At 34.3% G+C, this 22,820-nt stretch overlaps 1 protein-coding gene across 6 annotated transcripts in view; it reads right to left on the reverse strand.

Annotated features, from left to right (window-relative positions):
- Window positions 1–22,820, reverse strand: part of LOC582217 (tubulin polyglutamylase TTLL5) — a 77,209-nt gene that overhangs the window by 51,563 nt on the left and 2,826 nt on the right. For 3 of the 6 annotated variants that reach the window (XM_030999651.1, XM_030999646.1, XM_030999648.1), the window contains exons 2-23: window positions 20,491–20,715; window positions 19,933–20,042; window positions 17,595–17,677; window positions 16,113–16,219; window positions 15,747–15,810; window positions 15,295–15,361; window positions 14,671–14,753; window positions 14,256–14,325; window positions 13,929–14,013; window positions 13,402–13,503; window positions 12,397–12,488; window positions 11,652–11,759; window positions 11,100–11,181; window positions 10,675–10,736; window positions 10,173–10,261; window positions 8,395–8,421; window positions 7,574–7,773; window positions 6,529–6,591; window positions 3,932–4,009; window positions 2,115–2,272; window positions 1,197–1,710; window positions 640–760 (exon numbers count right to left, since the gene is read on the reverse strand). In XM_030999651.1, coding sequence (XP_030855511.1) covers window positions 640–760; window positions 1,197–1,710; window positions 2,115–2,272; window positions 3,932–4,009; window positions 6,529–6,591; window positions 7,574–7,773; window positions 8,395–8,421; window positions 10,173–10,261; window positions 10,675–10,736; window positions 11,100–11,181; window positions 11,652–11,759; window positions 12,397–12,488; window positions 13,402–13,503; window positions 13,929–14,013; window positions 14,256–14,325; window positions 14,671–14,753; window positions 15,295–15,361; window positions 15,747–15,810; window positions 16,113–16,219; window positions 17,595–17,677; window positions 19,933–20,042; window positions 20,491–20,666 — 2,541 coding nt within the window. In that variant the 5' untranslated portion in view covers window positions 20,667–20,715. The remainder of the gene's footprint in view (window positions 1–639; window positions 761–1,196; window positions 1,711–2,114; window positions 2,273–3,931; window positions 4,010–6,528; window positions 6,592–7,573; window positions 7,774–8,394; window positions 8,422–10,172; window positions 10,262–10,674; window positions 10,737–11,099; window positions 11,182–11,651; window positions 11,760–12,396; window positions 12,489–13,401; window positions 13,504–13,928; window positions 14,014–14,255; window positions 14,326–14,670; window positions 14,754–15,294; window positions 15,362–15,746; window positions 15,811–16,112; window positions 16,220–17,594; window positions 17,678–19,932; window positions 20,043–20,490; window positions 20,716–22,820) is intronic. The other 3 variants (XM_030999649.1, XM_030999650.1, XM_030999652.1) reach the window with 3 other exon arrangements.

Below are 22,820 nucleotides of genomic sequence, written 5' to 3' on the forward strand. Positions count from 1 at the left end.
ATGTATATCTTGAACACAGGGAATGAGTTGATTGACACAGATATGAAGGAAGAAGTCAGTGAAGAGCGATAATGTTTGAGGGGAGGAATAGACACTATGAATATGACGGACAAAGAAAGCGGACAAAATACACAGTTCCTCATTCTACCCTCAACCATTGCTATGGTAGACCAAGGAACATCCCTTCACTGCTATTATGTAAACATCTGTAGAACAGGTGTCAAAAGCATATTCACCTGTTCTACACATTCTTACATACAGCAGTGAAGGGATGTTCCTTTTTCTACCATAGCAATTGTTGAGGGTAGAATGAGGAACTGTATATTTTGTCCGCTTTCTTTGTCCGTCATATTCATAGTGAGAAGGAGGGGAGAAATAATTCAATAGACATGGCAAAGTGAGAAAGTATACTGACAGAAAGGAAAGGATGCAGACAGGATAAGATGAAGATAAAGCAACAGAGAAGCAAAAGGAAAATGGTCTGCAGAATTCACAAGAGATAATCTTTTTGGCAAGATGGTATTAAGAAACTCCATCAAATCGTTAATAAGACTCCAATATCAATACAGTGTGCTTGGATTGACTGGTCAGGGAAAAACACATGATTTATACCAATGTGATACATCTAAAATATCTCACCATTTGTTCATCATGTTGGTCTATCTCATCTAGTTTCTCTGGGGGTTTGCTTGTCTCAGCGAGTAGTCTCTGTTGAACTCTCAGCAGGTATGTTGCAAAGGCATCTCGGGCTTGCAGTTTGCTGTAGATTCAAGACAAATCAGGATCATTATTAATACATATGATAAAGGATTATCAAATATCATGTCTCACTGCTGGTACACCATCAGACAACAAAACACGGGCAATGTGTATACTGGTCACCAGACCGAATGAACAACTGGAAATGATGACATTAATTTCCCGGACAAAGACAAAATGGAGACACTATCATTATCTGGGTTTTTCCTTCTCTAATCTTATAACAGGGGAAATGTGTAGTTGTATATTCTGATAGGCATGAAGCTTACAAAGCATAATATACAGTATATACAGTACTAGGAACCATACCATGGTCCTCAATGGAACTCAGTACAATAAATATCATGAACATCAAGAAAATATGTCAATTTTGAGCAAAAGACAACTATGATAGTCATGCAATTGGACAACACAAGAGAAGAAGAAAGAAATCTCACCTTAGGTCACCACCTCTGTCCAAGATGTCAGGAACATTGACCAACTCTCGTATCTCCTCTTTGGTAGGTCCCTTGGGTTTCTGTATCTCCAGCACCATCCTGGCTCCAGCATTGCTCTCTGACCCTCCTATCTTGGCCCCTCCTGACCCCTGACTGGGTCCCGCTGGGGGTTTCCCATGCACCCAGTTACCAGATGAACCTGTTGTACTTGTCGGTTCACCACCACCACCACCCCCTTTATCTACACCCTTTGTGCCGTTGATATTAGACTGTGATACACCAGAGTTCTGTTTTGATGATGATGGTCGTTTTTGTAGCTGTTGAGAAGCTGCAGCAGTGTTTGTTGTGGTAGTTTGTTGGGCAGCAGCAGGTTCAGGCTGCTTTGCGGAGTTTTTGCTTTGTCCCGTTTGGGGGCGAGCATCCAGTTTGCCCTGAGCAAGAGGTGCCCTAGATGGCGCTGGTTCTGACTTCACCTCAGCTTTGCTCGGTACTGCATTCCTGGGGTTTGGTGCTGCTGAGAGTGAAGAAGAAGAAGATAGGACCATAAATACATAAAGCATATAATAGCATTGACTCATTCATTTGTTTATAACTACATGGGACAATCTTTCCTCTTAAAACTCAAACAGGCTTAAAAAATCTTCATGATAGATTATAAACAATTTAGTAACAAGTTGGACAATGAAATAAGAAACAGACTTTAAAAAAATCCATACAAAATATCATCAGTGACTTGCAATTCATAACCTTCGTAGCATAGTTGGTAGTAAGAAGTCTTTTGTGTAGCCAAGGAGTATTTAGCCAACGTAAAACTCCCCGAATGTAGCATCCCTGTATCCTCCTCAATCCCTCATAGCAGATGTAAGTAGGGAATGGACAAACAAGACACACATTCATCTCCCACCAGCATGGACCTACCTATCCTCTTAGTGGCAGGAAACTTGTTGCGGACCTTGGTGCGTAGGCTGCGCCTTTCTCCAGAGTTGTCTTTGGTACTGAGCTTCCTGAGTAACTGGGCTAAGTGCTCCTCAACCTCCCTCTCCTGGAGTTCCTGCATCATCCCATGGGACATCTTCCTGTTGTCATGGAAACATAAACATCATTAGGATTGTTCTGACATGAGGAACCTGCACTGGATTTACAGACCATACTAATTTTTTTTCTCTATTGAAAAATTGAAATAGAGCAAGACAACAAAACCATATAGATGTGAATAGCTGGAGGCTATGAAGCCTATTTCCACGTGAAGATAGTTTGCATCGGTATGTGGTATTTCATTTTTTTAAATGGTGATATGACTAGTTTTAAAAAAAGTGTACTTGGTTTTAACAAGTGCAATATCATAAATCACACTTCAAAATTACTATTAATTGAATGTCAAAACATTTTTGCTCAAACAAAAGATATTCCTGTTGAAACTGGTGCAATATGTGTATAAAAAAATGAACAGTCCATTATATTATTGTGACAATCAGACAATTTAATGTTTAATTGCCCCAGTTTATAACATAACACACATGTATTAGACAGGAATTATTATTTACTGTTAAATAATAGTTTTACAAATTCTCTTTTTCATATGCATACATATGAAAAGTATTTTTCTATAGATGGAAAGAAAGAAATTATTATATACATGTATCATCACAAAAAAACATGCTTAAATATTTTAAAATCACATCAAGAACTGTATAACAGACTCATGAGAGACCAAAACTAAGTGCTACTTCTAGCAAATATAAGACGTGCAGAGAAACAAACAATAAATGTGAAAGATATGGGAGAATGATGTAAAAAGATGTAGTACTGATACCTAATATACAACAAAGGGTGAAACTCTTTTCTATAGAGAAAAGGTGAATAGTGGACATTTACCGGTATATTATTATGATTTCTGTGAAGATTTTTGAAGAATACAACTTGTAATTGGGGGAGGGGTTGGGGGGGGGATGATCATAATGATAAAATGTAATGCAAGTAAAGTCTAAAATACTTGACCTTTTATACATACACTGATCATGCAGTTAGTATACCAAACTTAACATGCAGAATACATGTCCCTTTAATATATTTCTCAAATTATGAAACTAATAAAAGGATTAATTTTATATAGATGTATTAAACAAGCATATTTGGGGGATTAAAACTGAAAGCATAAGCTCAAACCAAAGTTAATACCTCTTTGACCAAAACTGATATTGATTACTTTGAATGATTAATATTTGAAAGAGATTAGAGGTAAATACATGGATAATATTTCATCTAAACAAGGAACAAGGATAACAGGACTAAACTCACATCGCACAAGGAGTTAATATGTAACTGAAATGCTTTGTATGTATGTACCATAATATGTAGAATATGTAACCCAAAATACACAAAAATTATTTTGACTTAATAACAAACACCCAATTTTATTAGAGGAATAGGAAATAAAACAATCCTTTCTCTTTTCATGTGAGCAAATTGAAATAGCCCCTGATATAATAGCATAATAATGAAGAAGAACTGGGGATATCAATGCTATGAAATATTCTGTTAACTATTTTTGAGGTGATCTTTTTGAAGATCCTGTAAACCGAAAAAACACAATACTAACTGAAATTGTTATAGCCAGGATAAAATGGTAGCAATACTGCTCATATACACAGATATGCCTGACAAGATTCGCAGGCTGCATTTCAGTTGCACATTAGCTCTGGGTGCGGATGCGAAGCTAAGACATCGGAACTTACGTGCACTGCCTGGCTCGGGACGAAGCCAGGGACGAGTGAGCTGATTTAGATCTGGGAGATGTGCTACTAGAATCCACACTGCGTAAATGAACACACGGTAGAGGTACATAGGGGAAGAATATATATAGAGTGGAAGAGCAGAGGGCCATTGCCATTTGGTCTATATTAATTCTAGCCAGCTCGTCTAATACAAGTATGTCAGGGTAAAATTCATGTTTAATCTATTATTTGTCTCACCTTATGTTTCCTACTCCAATTTTGTCTTAAATTTCATGTAGTCGGAGGGAAAAGTATCTATATATATATATATATATATATATATATATATATATATATATTTATATATATATATATGTGTGAGGGTAAATTTCCAACCTCATGGACGATAAGTGGAATTTGTTGAAAATGCTGCAAAATCAGATTAGACGAACTGGGAATCAATCCTGGTTGTAGACCAAATGGCAATTTACCATGGAGGAACATGAGGGTAGGATATGGAAGAGGAATCTAGGATGGAAGGATGAAAAGATAGGTCGACATATATATATATATAGAGAGAGAGAGAGAGAGAGAGAGAGAGACAGAGAGAGAAGGTTGGGAAGGGAGTGCAAAGCAAACACTGCAAACATGTGTTATCAACAACAACAAATATGATAAGGGTGTTAATATGAATTCAAATCTCAAAGTGAAAATGCCATGGTGCAACAATGTGAATGCTTGATTGAATCTACTAATAGATGCCTATTTTGCTAATGTAACTAGTGAGCACTATAATAATCACTCATATCATAGAATATATATATATACATTTTGTCTTCTTGTTTTTAACCAAACCAACTATCAGGATGGACTTTTTCTTTAATATTATAATTTATAGACTGTAGCATACCAGGGCCCCGACTTAAAAAGAGTTATGATTAATTGCAACTCTTTTACAATTGATATCAACCAAAACTATGTATCTAAGAGATAGAGAATGCAAACTTGGACTAGTAATTGATTCAACTCTTTATAACCAGTCACACCATAGCATTCCTGCAAATACCAAACCAAAATAAGCTAAAAACTGCATAGCAATTAAAGTAAACAGAAGCTATTAATCAATTTTCACTGCAGTAGAACTCTTGCAATAGCAATACAAGCATATATCAAAAAACAAAATAATTTAATTTTTCATACATCAAATACATACTTTGAAGGAGATATAATTAAAAAGGTTGTTCTCAATGTGCTCACTGCTCATTACATAAAGGTATGAACTTCATGTATATATATATATATACAGATGGCAACAGATAATAGCATTATTGCAGTTCACTTATATTCTAATATGCATTGCATATCACATCGACATAAGTAAATACTACCGGTAATTGGTAATGACCAAATTAACTTACATATACAGATAGATATGTTGATGATTACCACATAATACAAATCTAAATATATCTAAATCTGACTTAATTACCGTTTTTTTTTTGGTAGTAATGCGTCTTGAAATACAATAAGATATAGATATAGGCCCAAGCATGAGAATGACATGAAATCAACATGGAAGGGAAATCATTTTATCAATTCAAGATAATTTTCATGCAAAATCTTATAAACATTACCATTTTGGGAGAAATAGAAAATATCAAAAACAGGAAAAGCAAAATCACCTTTCTAAAATGAAAACCAAAAAGTAACTCTGCCCAAAATGTAAAAAATCATGCTCCAAATCAATGCTTGCTTCATGCAAGTGAAATATGAAAGCATTACCTTGCAGAGTGTGGAATATAGGTCCTTTGACCATGCCTAGAACGCAATAGAAGATACCACTAAGGTCAATCATAGGGGGCAATGTTCACACTGGACCATAAGTACTGGGTCAAAATCTAGTCTTAGTTTTATATGTTAATGTGAACACACCATTCTAAAATCCAGGTCAGACTTTATATATTGGGAATAAAATAAAGTTTGTACAGGAATTCAACACAATATCTCATATTCTGCTCTGACATTAGTTGTTAAATTTAACCCCTAACACTAGGTCCAATGCTTATGTGAAGATTGTACAGCACAATCCTTCCTACAACACTCGAACCCATGACCCAAGATTAGCGATTGATAAAGAGGAAACACACAAACATATTTGGGGCAGAAGAAGCAAGTTTTAAGAACATTTGCAACTTGATTGAATAAATATTGGCTAAGATCTATAATAATTATCACACCAAGCCTTATTCTCTATTTACCTGATATACAGGAAAGCAAAGACAATTCAGCATCAGCACAATAAAAAGACAGGTGCTTGAACGCAAGTGGATAAATAATATGCAAATTGCAGGACATTTGAACCAGCATTTAATATATTAGGATGTGCATATAACAGCAAAAATAGTTGTAAAGAAGCAATCTGTTTTATACACTTCTATCCCGATGGAAATATAATTAACATATAAATGCAAACAAATAGATATAATAGCACACTGAATCTAAATCAGATGAAATAATAATAATCATGGCATAGACCTGATGTTAACCAATACCTCTAAATATGTAATGGGTAATATGGGCCACTACCAACATGGAAGCATGGTGTTAATGAAACTTACTTGTCAGAGAAGAGTCTGGAATGTAGTAACTGGTTCATAGAATTCCTGCTTTCCATTAACGAACTGCGAGGAAAAATTGAATACAAAGAAGAGGAACATACAAAGCATTTAGTCCTGTTCATTATCATGTCAGAAACTGCATCCATCTGTATCAAACATGGAAGTGTGTTTCTTAACCCCCCCCCCCAAAAAAAAAAAATAAATATTATTTGCATAGCATTATTTTCAATTTCCAATTGAACAGTTATCAATTATCAAATACTTTTATTATGGGCTACATATCAATATTCACATCAAAGCTCTACATATCATATATATATGACAGTATGCAATACCCTAAAAATAAACTCACATAGGCTTTAACATACTCTCAAGTGTTCTTGAAGTATGTTTGTTTGTTCATCCTTTGTCCCAATCGAGTGAAATAATCTTGCAGCATCCAAAAGGAAACAGATTTTGGGAGATCAATGCTTTTTGACACATTGAAAATTTATATTTTGTTTGTATTTTCTAAAATTTGTCATGCAGACCAGTGATTCACTCTACCAACTAGACCACAACAATCGATGAACAGTCAAAAATATCTCAGTGGTCACCTCTCCATAAAGGCCACCTTTCTATAGTGGCCATGTACTTTGTCTCCCTCAAGATCAAGTTGTATGTTATAGAAGTACAGTGGTTAGCTTCTCTGTTTCCTGTGGGTGGCCTCAATATCCAGGTTTAACTGTATATCGCTACTGAGAGCAAAACCAGTATTATCTTGTATTACATTACCAAAGCTAATGCCATTCTGGATCTAACCACATGATGCATGATCTGGATGAAAACTTCTATTTGGAACTACTACAGTCAAACCTGTCTATAGCGACCACCCAAGGGGTAGGCAGGTTCAGGCTGCTTTACAAAGTTTTTGCCTTGTCCTGTCTGGGGGCAGGTTCCTTTAGTACATGTTTTAATGAGAAACCATTTCAAGGGAAACAAAAAATGTGGTCTTTGTAGACAGGTGGTCACTAAAGCAGGTTTGACTATATTTAGAATGACTCACCCATATTTCTCCATGGAATTTGGTGAAGGGAATGTCCTCATCCAGCCCCCTCTCCTGGCGTATTCCTCCTTGCTCTCTAGGACTATCTTACGCTCCTCTAGAGTCAGTCCGGAGCTGTCTTTGGGACCTGCCGATGCTGCGGCGGACTTTGGTCTAGAGAGCTTATTACCCATCATTCCAGCAGAGTTGGGTCGTTGACGCTTTGGGATGTAAGATAAAAGTGTTATCAATGTGACCAATAGTGCTTGAAACTTTAGAATGGTATACATAAGATATTGAGAGGTGTTGAGAGGAAGAAGGGCATTAATCCTGTGCTAAGGGGTATTAATCAAGAAAGTCCTTCTCATACTGAACAGATAATTGCCAAATGGCAGTAAGAAAATGCACAGCATTGGAGGGCAAAATGATTGGTTAAAGGGAGTGGTCAGGATTATTTTTCTAGTAGTTCTACTAAAGATTGAAAGGTAAATCAGTCTATATACAGATTAAGGAATATCCTTGTACAGGTGTATATATATTGAACAATTTTGCAGCCCTACAAACTTGGCTTAACAGTGCTGTAATTTTGTTAAAACTAACTCTCACTACTGTTATTAATTTGTTTAATTCTATATTAAACAAGAAAGAAAGAAAGAGAGTGAAGTAAAGTGAAGAAGGCAAGGAAAGAGAAAAGTAATAAAAGAGAAAGTAAGAAAAGTAAAGGAAGATGTTAGATGTGAGGTTCTAAATTGGGATAAAAGAGCTAGACAAATAAAATTCAATGAAAAAAAAAGAATGCAAATTATCTGAATGGTAAAATTCTTCTCTTCAACAAAACTCACCGAGAAGGCAGAGCCAATGCGCTCCTTCTACGTATAGGATATGAGTGTGTACACAGCAAATTCAATGATGAATGGATCATGCAAACAGGAGTGAAATGAAGAAATGAATGTAAGAGAATTAATGGTTAATACTTTAAGAAACAGAACAAAGATAAAAAATGAAATGTTCTTTGTCAACCTGTCAACCTTGCTTTTCAAAATTCTTTCACTATCCAAAAAAAATCATCACAATCAATGATTTTTTTGAAAAATTGATTTCTCTAACTTTTTATTCACCTTCCAATATCTAGTATTATGTGGCATTCATCAACATACATAGTTGTTGAGAAGGTAAAGTTCCTGCAATTCCACTAATCAACATTTTGATGAAAACCCTATACAAAGAAAAGTATCAAGAGGGTTAAGTTGTGTTCAGGTAGAGTTAAAAATTTAAAGATAGGAATTATTTTGTGTGCAGATCAAAAATACAGAATATCTACTTAATTGCTACAGACACGACTTTTCTGACAAAAACATTGATAAACTTAAAATATAATTTCAACATGCTGGTTCCAAAAGAATTACTGCTTTAATTATTTAATTAATTAACTGCATGAAAACAAACAATAGGAATTAATATCAATTCAAAACAGTCATTTAGTAAGGAGAGAAAAATCATGAAATTATTACAATCATTAATTAAATTAAATCATTAGTGATTTTAGAACATTAGATACAATAAACAAATTTTAAAATCTGAGAGAAAATCAACAATTTATAAATTAAGTAATATTGACTGCCTTCTGGGCAATACGACATATATCGCCCGAACCGAAGGTGAGGGTGATATATGACAAGTCGTATTGCCCTGAATTAGGCAGTCAATATTACTATTATTAACCACATCTGACATCTAGAGCAAACAAGAAACTCTTACTATCTTATACTCTTAAATTATGTAGGCTAAACAGGGTTTCCTAGCATTAGAAATTGCAAAAACATTGTCAAACCAGCACTGTTCATCCAGTGCTTGACAGATTTTCGATACACTGCAAACAGTTTGCTTAGGGTGTGATTGTTTCGTCACAATAGAGTTCGCGCAAAGTGCACATTTTCTTATACACGATGCGCGATGTAAATTACAATAGCTGATGCGCGATGTAAATTACAACTGGCACTATATTATTGCTCATAACACGCATTTTGCCATTGACTTTTCAGAGTGGGCTAAAATATTTGTCCATTGACTTACTGTATAACCTATATTGCCCGCCAAATTACACACAAATCCCATTGACTGATCTGAGCGGGCTAAAATATTTGCGCATTGGTTTACTGTATAACCTATATTGCCCGCCAAATTACACACAAAATCCCATTGACTTTTCTGAGCGGACTAACTTATTGTAATTTTGTTGACTTATCCATCAAACCTTGAGGGCAATAACATTTAAAAATTGCCCTGCTCAGATGTCTGATACGGTTAATAATCAATATTATCTACATTTGAAAATCAAGTTAGTCTAAATTTAGGCAAACATGTGCATTCAAGAAAATAAGGAGAGACATACAGATAAGAAATTGAATAGATGGGAGTGATATCTAACAATTGAGATTTGATATGTAATGATATTTTGTAAGATGGAAGGTACTGGAAAGTGATGTTTGGGATAGTGTAATGACGGTTGAGATGCCGTATTTCTCCTGCCCCCGCCCTTGCCCAACCCCAACCTCCCCTACCCCTATCCTCCCCTACCCCCCTTCTCATCCTACACCCCTCTCTAGTTGAGCTATCGTACCTGTTGCCTGAGAGTGCTGGAGGCGGCTAGATCCTGATTTCTTCTACTCTGCTGCATACGTCTCATAACAGGATCTTGTATAATAAAGCCTGTGAAGATACACAGTTTAATAACAGGAACTTTTAATATAATGATTCATTTTCACCTAAAAATATTCAAATCCATTTGATTATGCAAGAAGACTTGAAGTAACAAGTGTAACATTTAGCAAGGGCAGACAAGTGAAATTCATATAGAGTCTCTCTTCACATACGTAAGACATAGGCAAAGAAAGATGCAGAGAAATAGGTTTCCAAGGTAATAGGCACTGCCTCTAGTATAGGTTGAAAGGAGATACACAAAAAATGTGACAATTGTACCTTTTAACTTGCAAAACCCTCCTTTTGGAGAAGAGATACAATGTAAAACATCTTTATAGAGTACTATGAAAACACAATGCTCTATGAAGTTCCAGCTTATATAATGCTATGATCAACTTTTAAAAAAAGGCCGTCACACTTACCAGTTAAACTAAACAGGTCACCACACATGTTTGATTTGATCTTCATGTCTATTGGTGCTTCACTGAAAAGGGTAAGGAAATGGAAAAAAGGATCAAAGTTAACAAAAACTGAGAGTTAAAAAGAACTCTACAAGGAATCAAATATCACATTGTTTAGTGAACATTGAATATAAAACACTTAATATATATTACTCTGATTAAAACCTACTTGAAATTATTTCCCACAACCTGGATTAACTGCTACTTTAAAGGTGGTTTGATAACTTAATACTGCATACAGGCATATCTTTCAATCTCAAGTTATTAACATTTAACAATGTTCTCATACCAACATTTTCTATAATCAGATATTTATACCAGGATTTGCTTGTAGAAGGATCCAGTCATCAGGATTCAATGTATAGTAGAAAAAATTAATAGCTTACCAAGCTAATGATGGCGAAAGATTGACTTCTAAGACCCAGGGCTTCAGATTGGCATCTACTAAGATATCAAAACCATACAGCTCTGTGGATAGAGAGAAATATCATACTTTATTCATATATTTCCAAAAACATGAGTAAAATGATTTTTGTTGTTGTAGATAAATGACCTCTGTTACAATTATTTTATACTTCCCCTGGAACCAAATCTATTTCTCATCTTTTCATTCATTTAGCACTGCACTGCAAAAATATTATAGCTTAATCACTGACAACAAATATGTTAAAGCAGATCTTTGAAAATTTTCAAACAGAAATGCCATTATTGATGGAGATGCTTCTAACTTTAGAAAAAATGTCTTCACATATATATAGTTATAAAATGAAAAGGAAAAAATAAAACAGTTATAAACTTCCTTTTTATTAAATAAAAAATATTTAAAAAACATTTTTTACTTTCCAATAGACATTATCCACACAATGTTAACAAAATATATTTCTACACCTCACTACAGTTAAATAAAAATGTGAATATCATCAAAGGAGAATTCTCACCGAAACAATTTCCCCTGTAGGGCAAGAACATCTTACAGGCTGTAGCAACAGGGAGCTCTGCACAGATGATTGTTTTGTTGACGGCTTCTTCTATCCTTGAAAGTAGTACTGAGAAGAAGACAACAAATACTGTAAATCTATGTGTATAAGGCGCACTTTTTTGCCGCCGAAAAAAATTGAAAGTCGGGGGTGCGTCTTATACACAGGTACAAAAAAAAGTAATCTGTGTGTTGACTCACCACTCAGAAACTACAACAACACTCAAACTTGTCTGTCATCTTGATTTGAAAGTAATCTTTCTAAAAGATCTCAATATGTAGTATATAATAATAGTTCCTCAAATTTTTCTTCTTTTACATGGCGTACCACAAGGTTCTATCCTAGGTACTCTACTGTTTTTAATTAACATTAATGATCTTACAAATTCTTCTAAAAACCACATTGTTACTAGTATTTGTGACAAGTTCACAAGCACAAATCGGCGCCTTCAACTGCACCTCGATGTTAATTTTTGTTTTCTTCCCCAAAATAGAGGTGCGCCTTATACACGGAGATTTACGGTATATTCAAAATAAATGTTAAAAACCATACAATATTAAACCAGGACACATGAAGAAAAGACTGGATTGGTAACAGATTTCAAAAAGTGTGTTTATCTACAAATTTTGATTAGAGTACTTATACTCTATTCTAGCATTTAGCTCCCAATATTTTACTAACGTTACACAAAACACAGCATACTTACGTTTTGCATCTTTGCCTTGTTTCTTGAGGTACCGCAGCATGGCCCCTAAACTCCACTTGTTTCCATAGTCTTCAATGTCTCCATCATCACACCTAAAATATACCAAACATACCGTATGTTATTTTTTGTTATTATTACTATTATTATTATTATATTATTATAACAAATGAATTCACTGATTATATCATTACTATACCTGAATACTTATTATCTAATATTTATATTCATCCCTAAATTACTATCATTGCTATTGCAGCTACTACTCTACTGTTGGCAAATTAATTAGTTCAAGTCTCATAAATATCAATATGAAAAATCATTCTTATTATCATCATAATGACTATCACTATAGTTATCCATGTTTTCATCATCAAACCTGGAACATTAATGATACAAAATGTAGTATTTCTTCCAACTTTGTTGATTTTAGTTACTTACAGTTCATTTTACTACCAACACATTCAATTATTCTAGTAAAACTAAGCAGTTTCAACAATAATAATAATCATATTAATTCTTACTTCACAAAGATAATGACAGTGACTGATACTCCTACTACTACACTACCACCACATCCATTACTTCAGATATAATGTACCCAACATCATCGAGATCAATATCACCATGGATACCATAAATGGAAATCATCATCCGATTATCAAATTATGCATTATCAATATCACCACAACAACAACCACCAATACTCTTACAGCTGCTGCTACTTCCCATTACACTAGCATAAGCACCACAACATATCGAGGGTTCAGTGAAACAAAGACGTAACTCCATATTTTGCCAAAATGAGTATTTGATATCAAAATGTTCAGAAAAATGTGGGCTTTCCAGGAAATACAAAGACCCAACTCCACCCAACACCCCATTGAAGTCAATGGCTAGTGAAACATAAACTTAAATCCTTAAGGCCCAAGTGCTCAGTGAAACATAAACCACTTTTTCTCAAAATGGAGTTACATCTTTGTGTCACTGACCCCTCAATATACTCACTTGACATAGTCGCTGCTCTTCTTGTTCAAGCTGTAGTTAGTCAGGTGCATGCAGGTGTTCTTTATCGTCTTGTTGTTCTGTTGGTATTGCACGGTAGCGAACCTACAAACAACAATTTGGATGACAACGGCATGCTCCAGGTGAATAATTCATATCAGGGTATAGTTTATGGATACTTTTCCTCTGAGAGAGCTAAGTACATCACACCATCACCTGTTATCAGACTTTACCATATTATAAACTATAAAAAAATGTGTGATGTATTTCTTGACAACTTTTAATGCAATTGTGAGTATATTGCATGCATCTCATTGCGGAAAGGTCCTTGATAAAGGTGCTGGCATAAATCAATAAATAGAGGGTCTCCAGTTTTTAGATCTTCTCTCACTGTCAATTATGTTCACATAAAAACTTCTTGATTGTGATATTAAGATAAATACATGAAGTAGGTTTAAAACAAATCTATTATCTTAATAGTCAATGAATGGGGAACATGATTTTTTAAAATCTAATTAAGAATATCTTACCTGGTTAAGCCTTCTTCATAGAGGTATATACGAAGAGGATCATATGATGTCACTGCTACATATAACCTCAGGTCAAACTTGAAACCTATTTGAAAAATATTACAACAGTTATTTATTACAGCCACATAACTACACAAAGAAACTAAAGCAAATACTTGCATATTTCATACATATACAAACAAAAAATCAAACAAATATGGCAGATGACACATAAAACAGCATGAATATTACCTTTTAAAATGCTTCAATATAAATTTTACGCAAATGCATCTATTTTTCCTCTACTTTCATAGAATCGATATGATTCAATCCGTTCATATAACTCACCATCTATGAGAAGAGGGTTGTTGAGATATCGACAAGCAACATAAGCAGCATCTAATGGCACATTCTGAGGCTGTTGAGTAATTGAGAAAAGGAATCCATCAATCAACATAATATCGATGATCATCACCGTGAATATGCAATGCATGCACAATCAAAATCAAATACACATGTATTTGTTATGTTGTGCTGGAGCATAGTTCTACATAAGAGCTGCAGTACAATGGACTTTCAAAACTGTGTACATGTTTTTGGAGAAAACACAAGACAAAGGATAATAACAAGTCTCTCTATGAACCATCAATGTATACTTTGCATAGAATGAACTATAAATTACATTTTGTGGGTGAAACTTTGCCTGAATGATATGCCACACATTTTCATGTGAGTTATGGAGAGATTAGGATAGTTAACTTACACTGTTAACGAGGAAGATACCCCTTCCTCTTGATGAAGCTACCGGTTTAACGATCCACGTACCCCTCTCTTTGTTATGTGCAGCTGAAAGGATAAAAAGAAGGTCAAAGTGTCATGACCCAGACCAGTTCACAATAGTAAAGATCTAATGGATGGCAAATGGACGATGACATAAAGTGAAATACTGAATGGAAATGGAGAGTAATATTTACAACGGATGACAAAACTTGTAGAAGAATAAGTCACTATCAGATGGTTTGGAATGCACCATAACATTCAAGTATGACATAGGTCGTTTAAGCAATGAAATATATATTCAAAACATTCCATTTCATTTAAATATTTCTAAACTATGAGGAGGCGCGATAGCTCAGTTGGTAGAGCAGTGGTCTCGAAATCTGGCAACCCGGGTTCGAAACCAAGGTGATGCGCTAGTGCCCTTTGGTAAGGCATTAATCCTCATTACCAGGTCTCTCAGAGAGGACCTAAAGCCGTTGGTCCTCTGGCTGCTTACTAACAAGCATTTATGCTTTCTTAGCAGTCAGGTAAAATAACCACCACTACTACTACTATCATCAAACTATTAATTCCACACAGACTAATAAAGGATATAATATAAACCTACCAACTAAATCATCATACTCTGAAGGACAGCAGAAGGTCTGTGGCAAGAAATCAAAATGACGTGAACCCTGCAAAAGCAACAAAGGTAACAAGTTTTAAAATTAATCACAAATTAAACAAAAATGATAAGGAGGTAACTTTTCCCTTCAACATAAAGATATTGACATTTTCATCACAAGCATACACTTCCTTTTCATTTTATCATTGATTCGCAGAATGTCTCACAATGTATTTTTGGTGGACTCTAAATGCAACATCAACAAATGGCTACTTTCATCTCCCAAAGAAAACTAGAGGCTGAACTTCAATATAAAGATCAAGCAGAAGTATTTCTTCACTTCATTTGCTTTTGAACATTTACCTTTAATTAAAAATGCTACTAAGCTATGTTTCACATGACTAAAGGAAGCTATAATTAGCTTTTTTCTAATGAAATACTTTGAAAGTACATACCTTGGCATGTTGCATCCGCTGAAAGTTCTTGTACAATCTGTCTTTTCTTGTGATTTCATAGGACCTGTTTAAAGAAAGAGGAAAAGAAAGGGGAGAAAAGTTAATGGGGGTTCAAGCTGAACAAAAAGAATGTAAATAGGATAAGAAAGACAACAACAAAATCATCTCCAAATTTGTAACATTAAAAACTAACTGGACAAAGAATTAGACTGAACCAATACAATTACTGTTCCATTTTTTTGTTACAGTAATGTTTTATTACAGAATGTTACTTCATTTTATATTATTATAAAGCTTATTTGTTCAAGTAAACTAAGTAGCCATCTGGTACATTATGAGTATGCAAATATATTTTAAAAAGATTACCTTGGAAAATGGTTGATTTTCTGGAAGTCAGTAAAGCTTCTCAGAGTGTATGGTTTGACATGAGACCCAATCCACATCAAGTTGAAATCAGAGCTATTAGGATGGACCTAGAAAGAAAAAAAGAAAGAAATGTATGCATGTACATAAACAAATAACTCTCAGACACATGAATTAAACTTGATTGAAAATGTCTCATAAACGAAGTCTATTCATTCATAAATGAAGTCAACAAATATTCTGTATGTGAATGGTTAAACATGAGAGCCTTTCAAAACCAATTTGAAATCAGAGCTTTTAGGATTGACTTAAAAAGATAAAAGTTACAGCATATAAATAAGCCCATAGAAAGTTAAAAATAAACATGATGACACAATAAACACAAAATAACGTTACTTTAAATGAAATGAGTAAAGAAACAATTGTCCCTGATTTAACTCTTATTTTGTACCTTTGTACCTCTAGAAAAAAATTTCTCTCACTTTTTCTTTTTTTGACAGAGAAAACTTCTGAAAAACTATATCTTGTAATTTGTTGTATAACTTTTTGATTAGAGCTACAAAAAGATAGGACAGTATAATCTACATCAAATGGAAAAAGTGCTTTAAAAAAAAACTTTTATTTGGCTTATTATTCATTCTAGAACATATTCTGCAGCTGTTCATAACTGTGCTTAAACAAACTTGATTCAATTATCACAATGTAGAGCAGGTAAATATGAAATATCAGTGTCAGTGAGCAAACCTTCTGAGTACTTTATTTAACATTTGCAAATTCCCTTTAATAAAACTGATAAAGTATTAGTACCGGTATGTAAAAATCTAAACCCGGGATTCAATTCTGGGTTTGCCCTACAAGCAATTATCTGCTATTACAATTAATCAATTCAGTGCATAAATACTGAACACATTCCAGTCGATACCAATTTCACAGCAAACTCCTTTTGGTATCATGTACCATTCAACTGAAGGAATTTGGCAATTTAATAATAGAGAAGTCTTCAGTTCATAAAACAGTGCATAAAACAGTGCATACGAGATACATAACAATCTTCAAACATCAGGTAGTAAAACAAAATATTTTCAAAAAACAATGTCAACTGCAGCATACTGTAAAAAAAAAAAAAAAAAAGCTAATCGTCTGCAGAAAAAGTATTTTTCAAAAGTAAAACAAAAAAAGTATATATATATATGTTATATACACAAGACAGCAAAAAGACAGCAAAAAGTATATATACAGTATGTTATATACACAGGTACAGCAAGTCTATGCTCATGTACATGACTGCACCTATGTCCATGAAATATTCATTGCACAGTGTTCCAATTAACATTACCCTACACAATATAATTTCGATTCCTATCCATTAAATTACTACCACCTCCAATCCCATCCAATATTCATACAATAGGGTGATTACTGCCACTGACTGAAGCCTGGGAAGGGCACTTTGTGGTTTCCATAGCAACACATGTAAACACTTACCTCATGGAACCCGTGTTTGTGTAGAAGCTGTCTGATGACTCTGCAGTCAGTGCGGACGATCTTATAGGCAAGGTGGTGCTTTTCTGATGGAAAAACAGAAGAATGGAAATCATAACAAATAATACTAACTCCCTTTTTCTTTTGAGTGAGCGAGTGATCATTTTCATGCAAGAGAAAATGCTCAAGGACTCTCCTATTCCTTCAAATTTCAAAACTTACTTTTAAAAAATTTATATTTTTGTTCTACTTGGCATAACTTACATGTAATACATATTAATTTGGATTCTTGGAATAAATACATGTTCATTGTCAAGAGTAAGTTATATGTACAGTGTATGCTTTAAATAATATTGCATTATTGTGTTATGAGATGATGTACATTGTAGTTTGTACATATTTCATTCACAAGTTACATGTAGTTTAAAGATCTGGGCTCAAGGCATTGATCATTGTTAAAACCCCAAATGTAAATGATATCAAAGTCTTTTTGAAAAAGAATATATATATATTCAGCTTTGTAATAGAAAATCAATCTTATGACCTTTTTAAATTTCCATAGTATTAGTACACATGTTAGAACCCTACATCATATAAACAAGCATCTTCATCCCCTGTGGTTTATCCGCTACTTAATTACAAAATGATACCCTTTTAATGAAGCTTTCAAGAGGTTTCAAACTTTAATGAAATTTGACCATGGATTAATGGAACAAAGGAGTTTGGAAACTGGAAGTGAACAATGGGATCTTTGTATTCCCAGTGGGAGGACAAAAGATGAATGGTGTCTAAGGGTAGAAGCCAGATGTAATGAATAGGGAACCACACTCCAATGTCAATACACTCAGCTGGTCAATACATGGTCATCGATTACATAGCCTTTTAGTACCAACAAGGCACTTCAAGGATGTCAGCCTACATATTTTGTTGTTAAAGAAGCATACTTCTTGTGGTTGTAATCCTATGTGCATACAAACATATGCACCTGTGTAACTAGTTATCTTTATCAATTATTATGTAAGTAAACTTCAGTTAGAAGATATATTATTTTTCAGTACATTTTTTTTGCAAATACAAATGTACGTAGTCACGGGAAATGTGTATGCAGCACTGTACTTATCATATATCTCCATTCTCACTTATTTAAAATGTCAAAATAAATTTTAAAATGTTCACACAAAAAGCCTTCATTGCATTACTTAAGGCATAATTACCTGAGAGTTTTGAAGAACAAAAAACTGTTTGAAATGTTCTCTAGTTTTGCAAGTAGGATTTGAGTTATGGATTACAGAAGCTAATTACAATCATTTACTTGAGCTTTATATTTCTATAAAAATATTTATAATCTTATTTAAACAGATTGTAGACAAAAGTTACATGAATTTTATAGTGTATGCAGAGATGCCAACCTCTTGACTAAAAAAGGCAGACCGAATATCCTAAAAAAAAAAAAAAAAAAATCAGATTTTGGAGAGAAAAATTCAGATTTTCACGAAAACTCTACACTAGTACTAACCCATTGGCCCTAGGCCAATGAAATTTTAGAAAAATGTTTTACTGGTAAGAACGGTCATGTAAAATGTTTGCTCTTTCAATAAAATTTAATGATAACTATATATACATGTAGAAAGGATGGGGTCTTTTTTTATCTATACCTATTTTTCAATGAAACTCTGTAAGAATGGTATATAAAAGCAACATAAAACACACACTCAAATCATCTGATCACTGTACAAAGGGCTTGAACCTTTCATCTATTTTTTACTTGAAAGATCCACTAAAATGCTTTAAATAATCTTGATATTATGTAGAGAGCTCACTACTAATTTAATTTAATTAAGGAATTTTACATAACTATCTTGATCTAAGGAGACACGAACAAACAAACTACTATGTCTCAAATGGCTTTACAGATACAGTCAAACCTGCTTTAGTGAGTAGTGACCACCTGTCTACTGAGACCACATTTCTTGTTTTCCTTGAAAATGGTTTCTCATTGAACATGTACTAAAGGAACCTGTACATAAAGACCACCTGCCTATAAAGACAACTTCTTGTCTCCCTAGGTTTCACTATACCATTGTCCAGGTCATTGATTTATTACCACATGGCAAATTCAATCACACTGCTTTCTTCATCTTACAAAGTCTACCTCCTTTCTCCTGTTAACAGAGAAGCAATTCAACAATAACTGTCTTTATTCCTTTTATTCATTTTAGTTTACAGAGCGACTTCCTATCTTTACAAGCATGTTGTTGCAAAGTGACTGACAACTCTTACTCATCCCTAGGTACAGTTCTTTTTAATGAAGAAAAAGGATAACAATTGGCATCTCACTCACCTCCTGTTGCATAGAGTCGCTTGACCTTGATGAAGTTGCACTCAGGTCTAAACACCAAGACAGGAAGGTTCTTCTTTGGTCCACACCACATAACATTCTCAAGCTTTTCTCTGTTTAAAAATAAACAAACAAAATTATGAGCAGACATACACACACAAAAAAGGTAAAAATGAGCAAAATGCACTATAAGACAAGAAAATCTCCAAGCTTAGATATAAATGCAGATGAGATCAATATAAACCATAATCGGAAATGATTCAGTTACTTCACATGATCAAGTGCAGGGCTACTAATCATAAAAGAGACAGCATATACAGAACCCATTAAGCTGTGCAGCAAATTAGAAACGTAGGAGCTGGGAGCAATTTTGATCCGCATAGCTGTAAAATGCTCTGGAAAATGACTGGAAGAATACCATAAATTGATCAACAACACCCCAATTTCATGAATAAAAAAGTACTTTTCACAGTGCAGCTGTATACCTTCACACTATATTGGAAAAATTCACCAATTGCTTCTCATTATTATGGTATTTTAAAAGATTCACATTCTGCTTACCCTGATGTTCTATCATCGTCATCGCTCTCCTCCTCACTTTCCTCATCGTTGCCTGTATCGTCATCGTTTGAGGAGTTACCACTGTCGTAGGAATCCTTATCATCTGTGTCACTACTTCCACATGTGACATCAGAATCATAGTCATCATCATTATCAGATGATACACTGGACGCCATATTGAATTCAAATTGCCTAGTCCATTAGTGAAAAATAGTGGTTACAGATCTGAAAGTTATAAAGAAAAAGGAAACTAGTATCAATCACGATTTTATGCATCAACATGATCAACTATCAAACAAATGAATGGCAATTTTAACCGATCACCTACTGGAAAACAAAAATTGGTGCACAGCTTGAATAAAATTAACCTAAAAAACTTTCACCCAGCACTCTATGGCCTAACAAAGTATAAAGAAAATAAAGAATAACAGTAATCGCACACACCCAATTCGGACTTGAGTTCCATGCAGGCCCATTTCTATACACGCGCATATGGTGCATCCTGTAGTCTACTCTCAAGTCACTTTTATATAAATTTACAGTATTTTTAAACTTGCTCTCTTTATAGAAGTAATCTTTGAATCTCACATTTTCAATGCCATATTACGACATGGACCTGACACACAGGACAGAATATGGTTTTTTAAAACTATGCCATCTTTAAAGAAATTTTCATTTTTAGATCAGGATTTTTTTGCATTACAAGTCTGTCTGATCGTACGGCTAATAACTTCCTAAGCTCTTTGGAAGTGCATAGAGACTTTATATAAGGACCAAATTTTATTATTATTATTACATGTGTTGCGATCAATTTCCAATCTCAATGTCTCGATACCGCCGCCATGGTTTGTGGATGGATCGCATGAGACAAACTACCCTGGGATATTTGTTCAGCATGTGCATGCATTTAATATGCATGGGTGAACTCAAAACTGAGTTTGTACTCGAGGCCACAAACCACAGCAATTATGTCGCAAACTGGCTTCAAGACATGGACAACGAAAATCAATATTGTCATGGCAATTCCTTTTTTCCAGGAATATTTCAATCAGTAACAACAATACCAATTTAATTAAAATTAGTGGTCGAAATGTATATCAACCACTAGGAAAAAATACAGATGTATTACATGTATAAAATAAATGGGGGAAATCAAATAAGCATATTTAATACTTACTAATAATTGCTAATAATAGCAATTAGTACGTGTACCAAGTTCGTTATACAGAGTTTGCTGAATTTAGCATACATGTACCTCCCTGCAAGCGCATATTACACTAAACGCATGATTGCTCCTATTTATCCATGTATTTTATGTTCCAATACAATGTACGATGGTATGTATTATTATTGTTTAAAAAAAGAAAAGTAAAGCGCATAGAGAACTCTACAAATTATTATGCCTTTCATAAACACTTTTCATTATCATTACTATTATCGCTATTAGCATAAAGTAAGCATCAAATTGAAACAAAATTGAAACGATGTCCGCAAGTGCTCCCTATTCCTGACTTATTTAAACTAAAGCTGCGATGAGTACTGTTGACATTTACTCAAGTACGATTTCTCGTACTTTCTGCCGCTTTTTTTTTTTTTTTATTGTGCCGATTTATGCCCATCCACCGGGCACTGCGCTGGCCGGCCGGCGCTCACCATAATAGAAGATTTATTCATTCCATTCAATAAAAAACATATATGTATATAAAAATAACACAAGTGTAAAAAAAAGAAAAAAATACAAGTTATACAAACATCAGTGTCTAAAAAAAAAATTTTAAATTAAAAAAAAATTAATTAATAAATGGCCGCCGAGTACTCAAGTATCCGCCTGTAAGCCTGGGCAAGTACTCAAGTACCTCATTACACGCTTATGTACAGCCTTAGTTTAAACTTGCCACATGAATAAATTGTATTGACTTGCGGTGGAACGAATGGCTCAAAGGATCAAATGGAGATATAAACAAGCATTTGTAATTAGATCCATCAGAGATCTACCCAGATTCGTTTGTTTGATTGCAAATGACACCCCTACCGACAGGCAAGAGGTATTTTACAGAGACTTTTACATTACGAATGACAAATCCTTGGGAAGATGAACAACTCATAAAAGTAAACAGTGAATTGGGGGTATTTTTTTTCGCGGAATCCATTTTTTGCATCGCCAGCGCGCAGATCGGGAACCCGGGAACCCGCACAGCGCCAAAGAAAAAATGTCTGCGAAAATGCGGACTATCCTCATTTTTTAGGACGAATTACATTTATGCGGACGATCCTCATTCTCGAAATAGCGCCCCTCCTGCTGAATAGTAAAACTAAGAGGACCAATTTTC

This window comes from Strongylocentrotus purpuratus, unplaced genomic scaffold (genome assembly GCF_000002235.5).
Source record: "Strongylocentrotus purpuratus isolate Spur 01 unplaced genomic scaffold, Spur_5.0 spur5_scaffold_5, whole genome shotgun sequence".
Taxonomy (NCBI): Eukaryota; Metazoa; Echinodermata; class Echinoidea; order Camarodonta; family Strongylocentrotidae; genus Strongylocentrotus; species Strongylocentrotus purpuratus.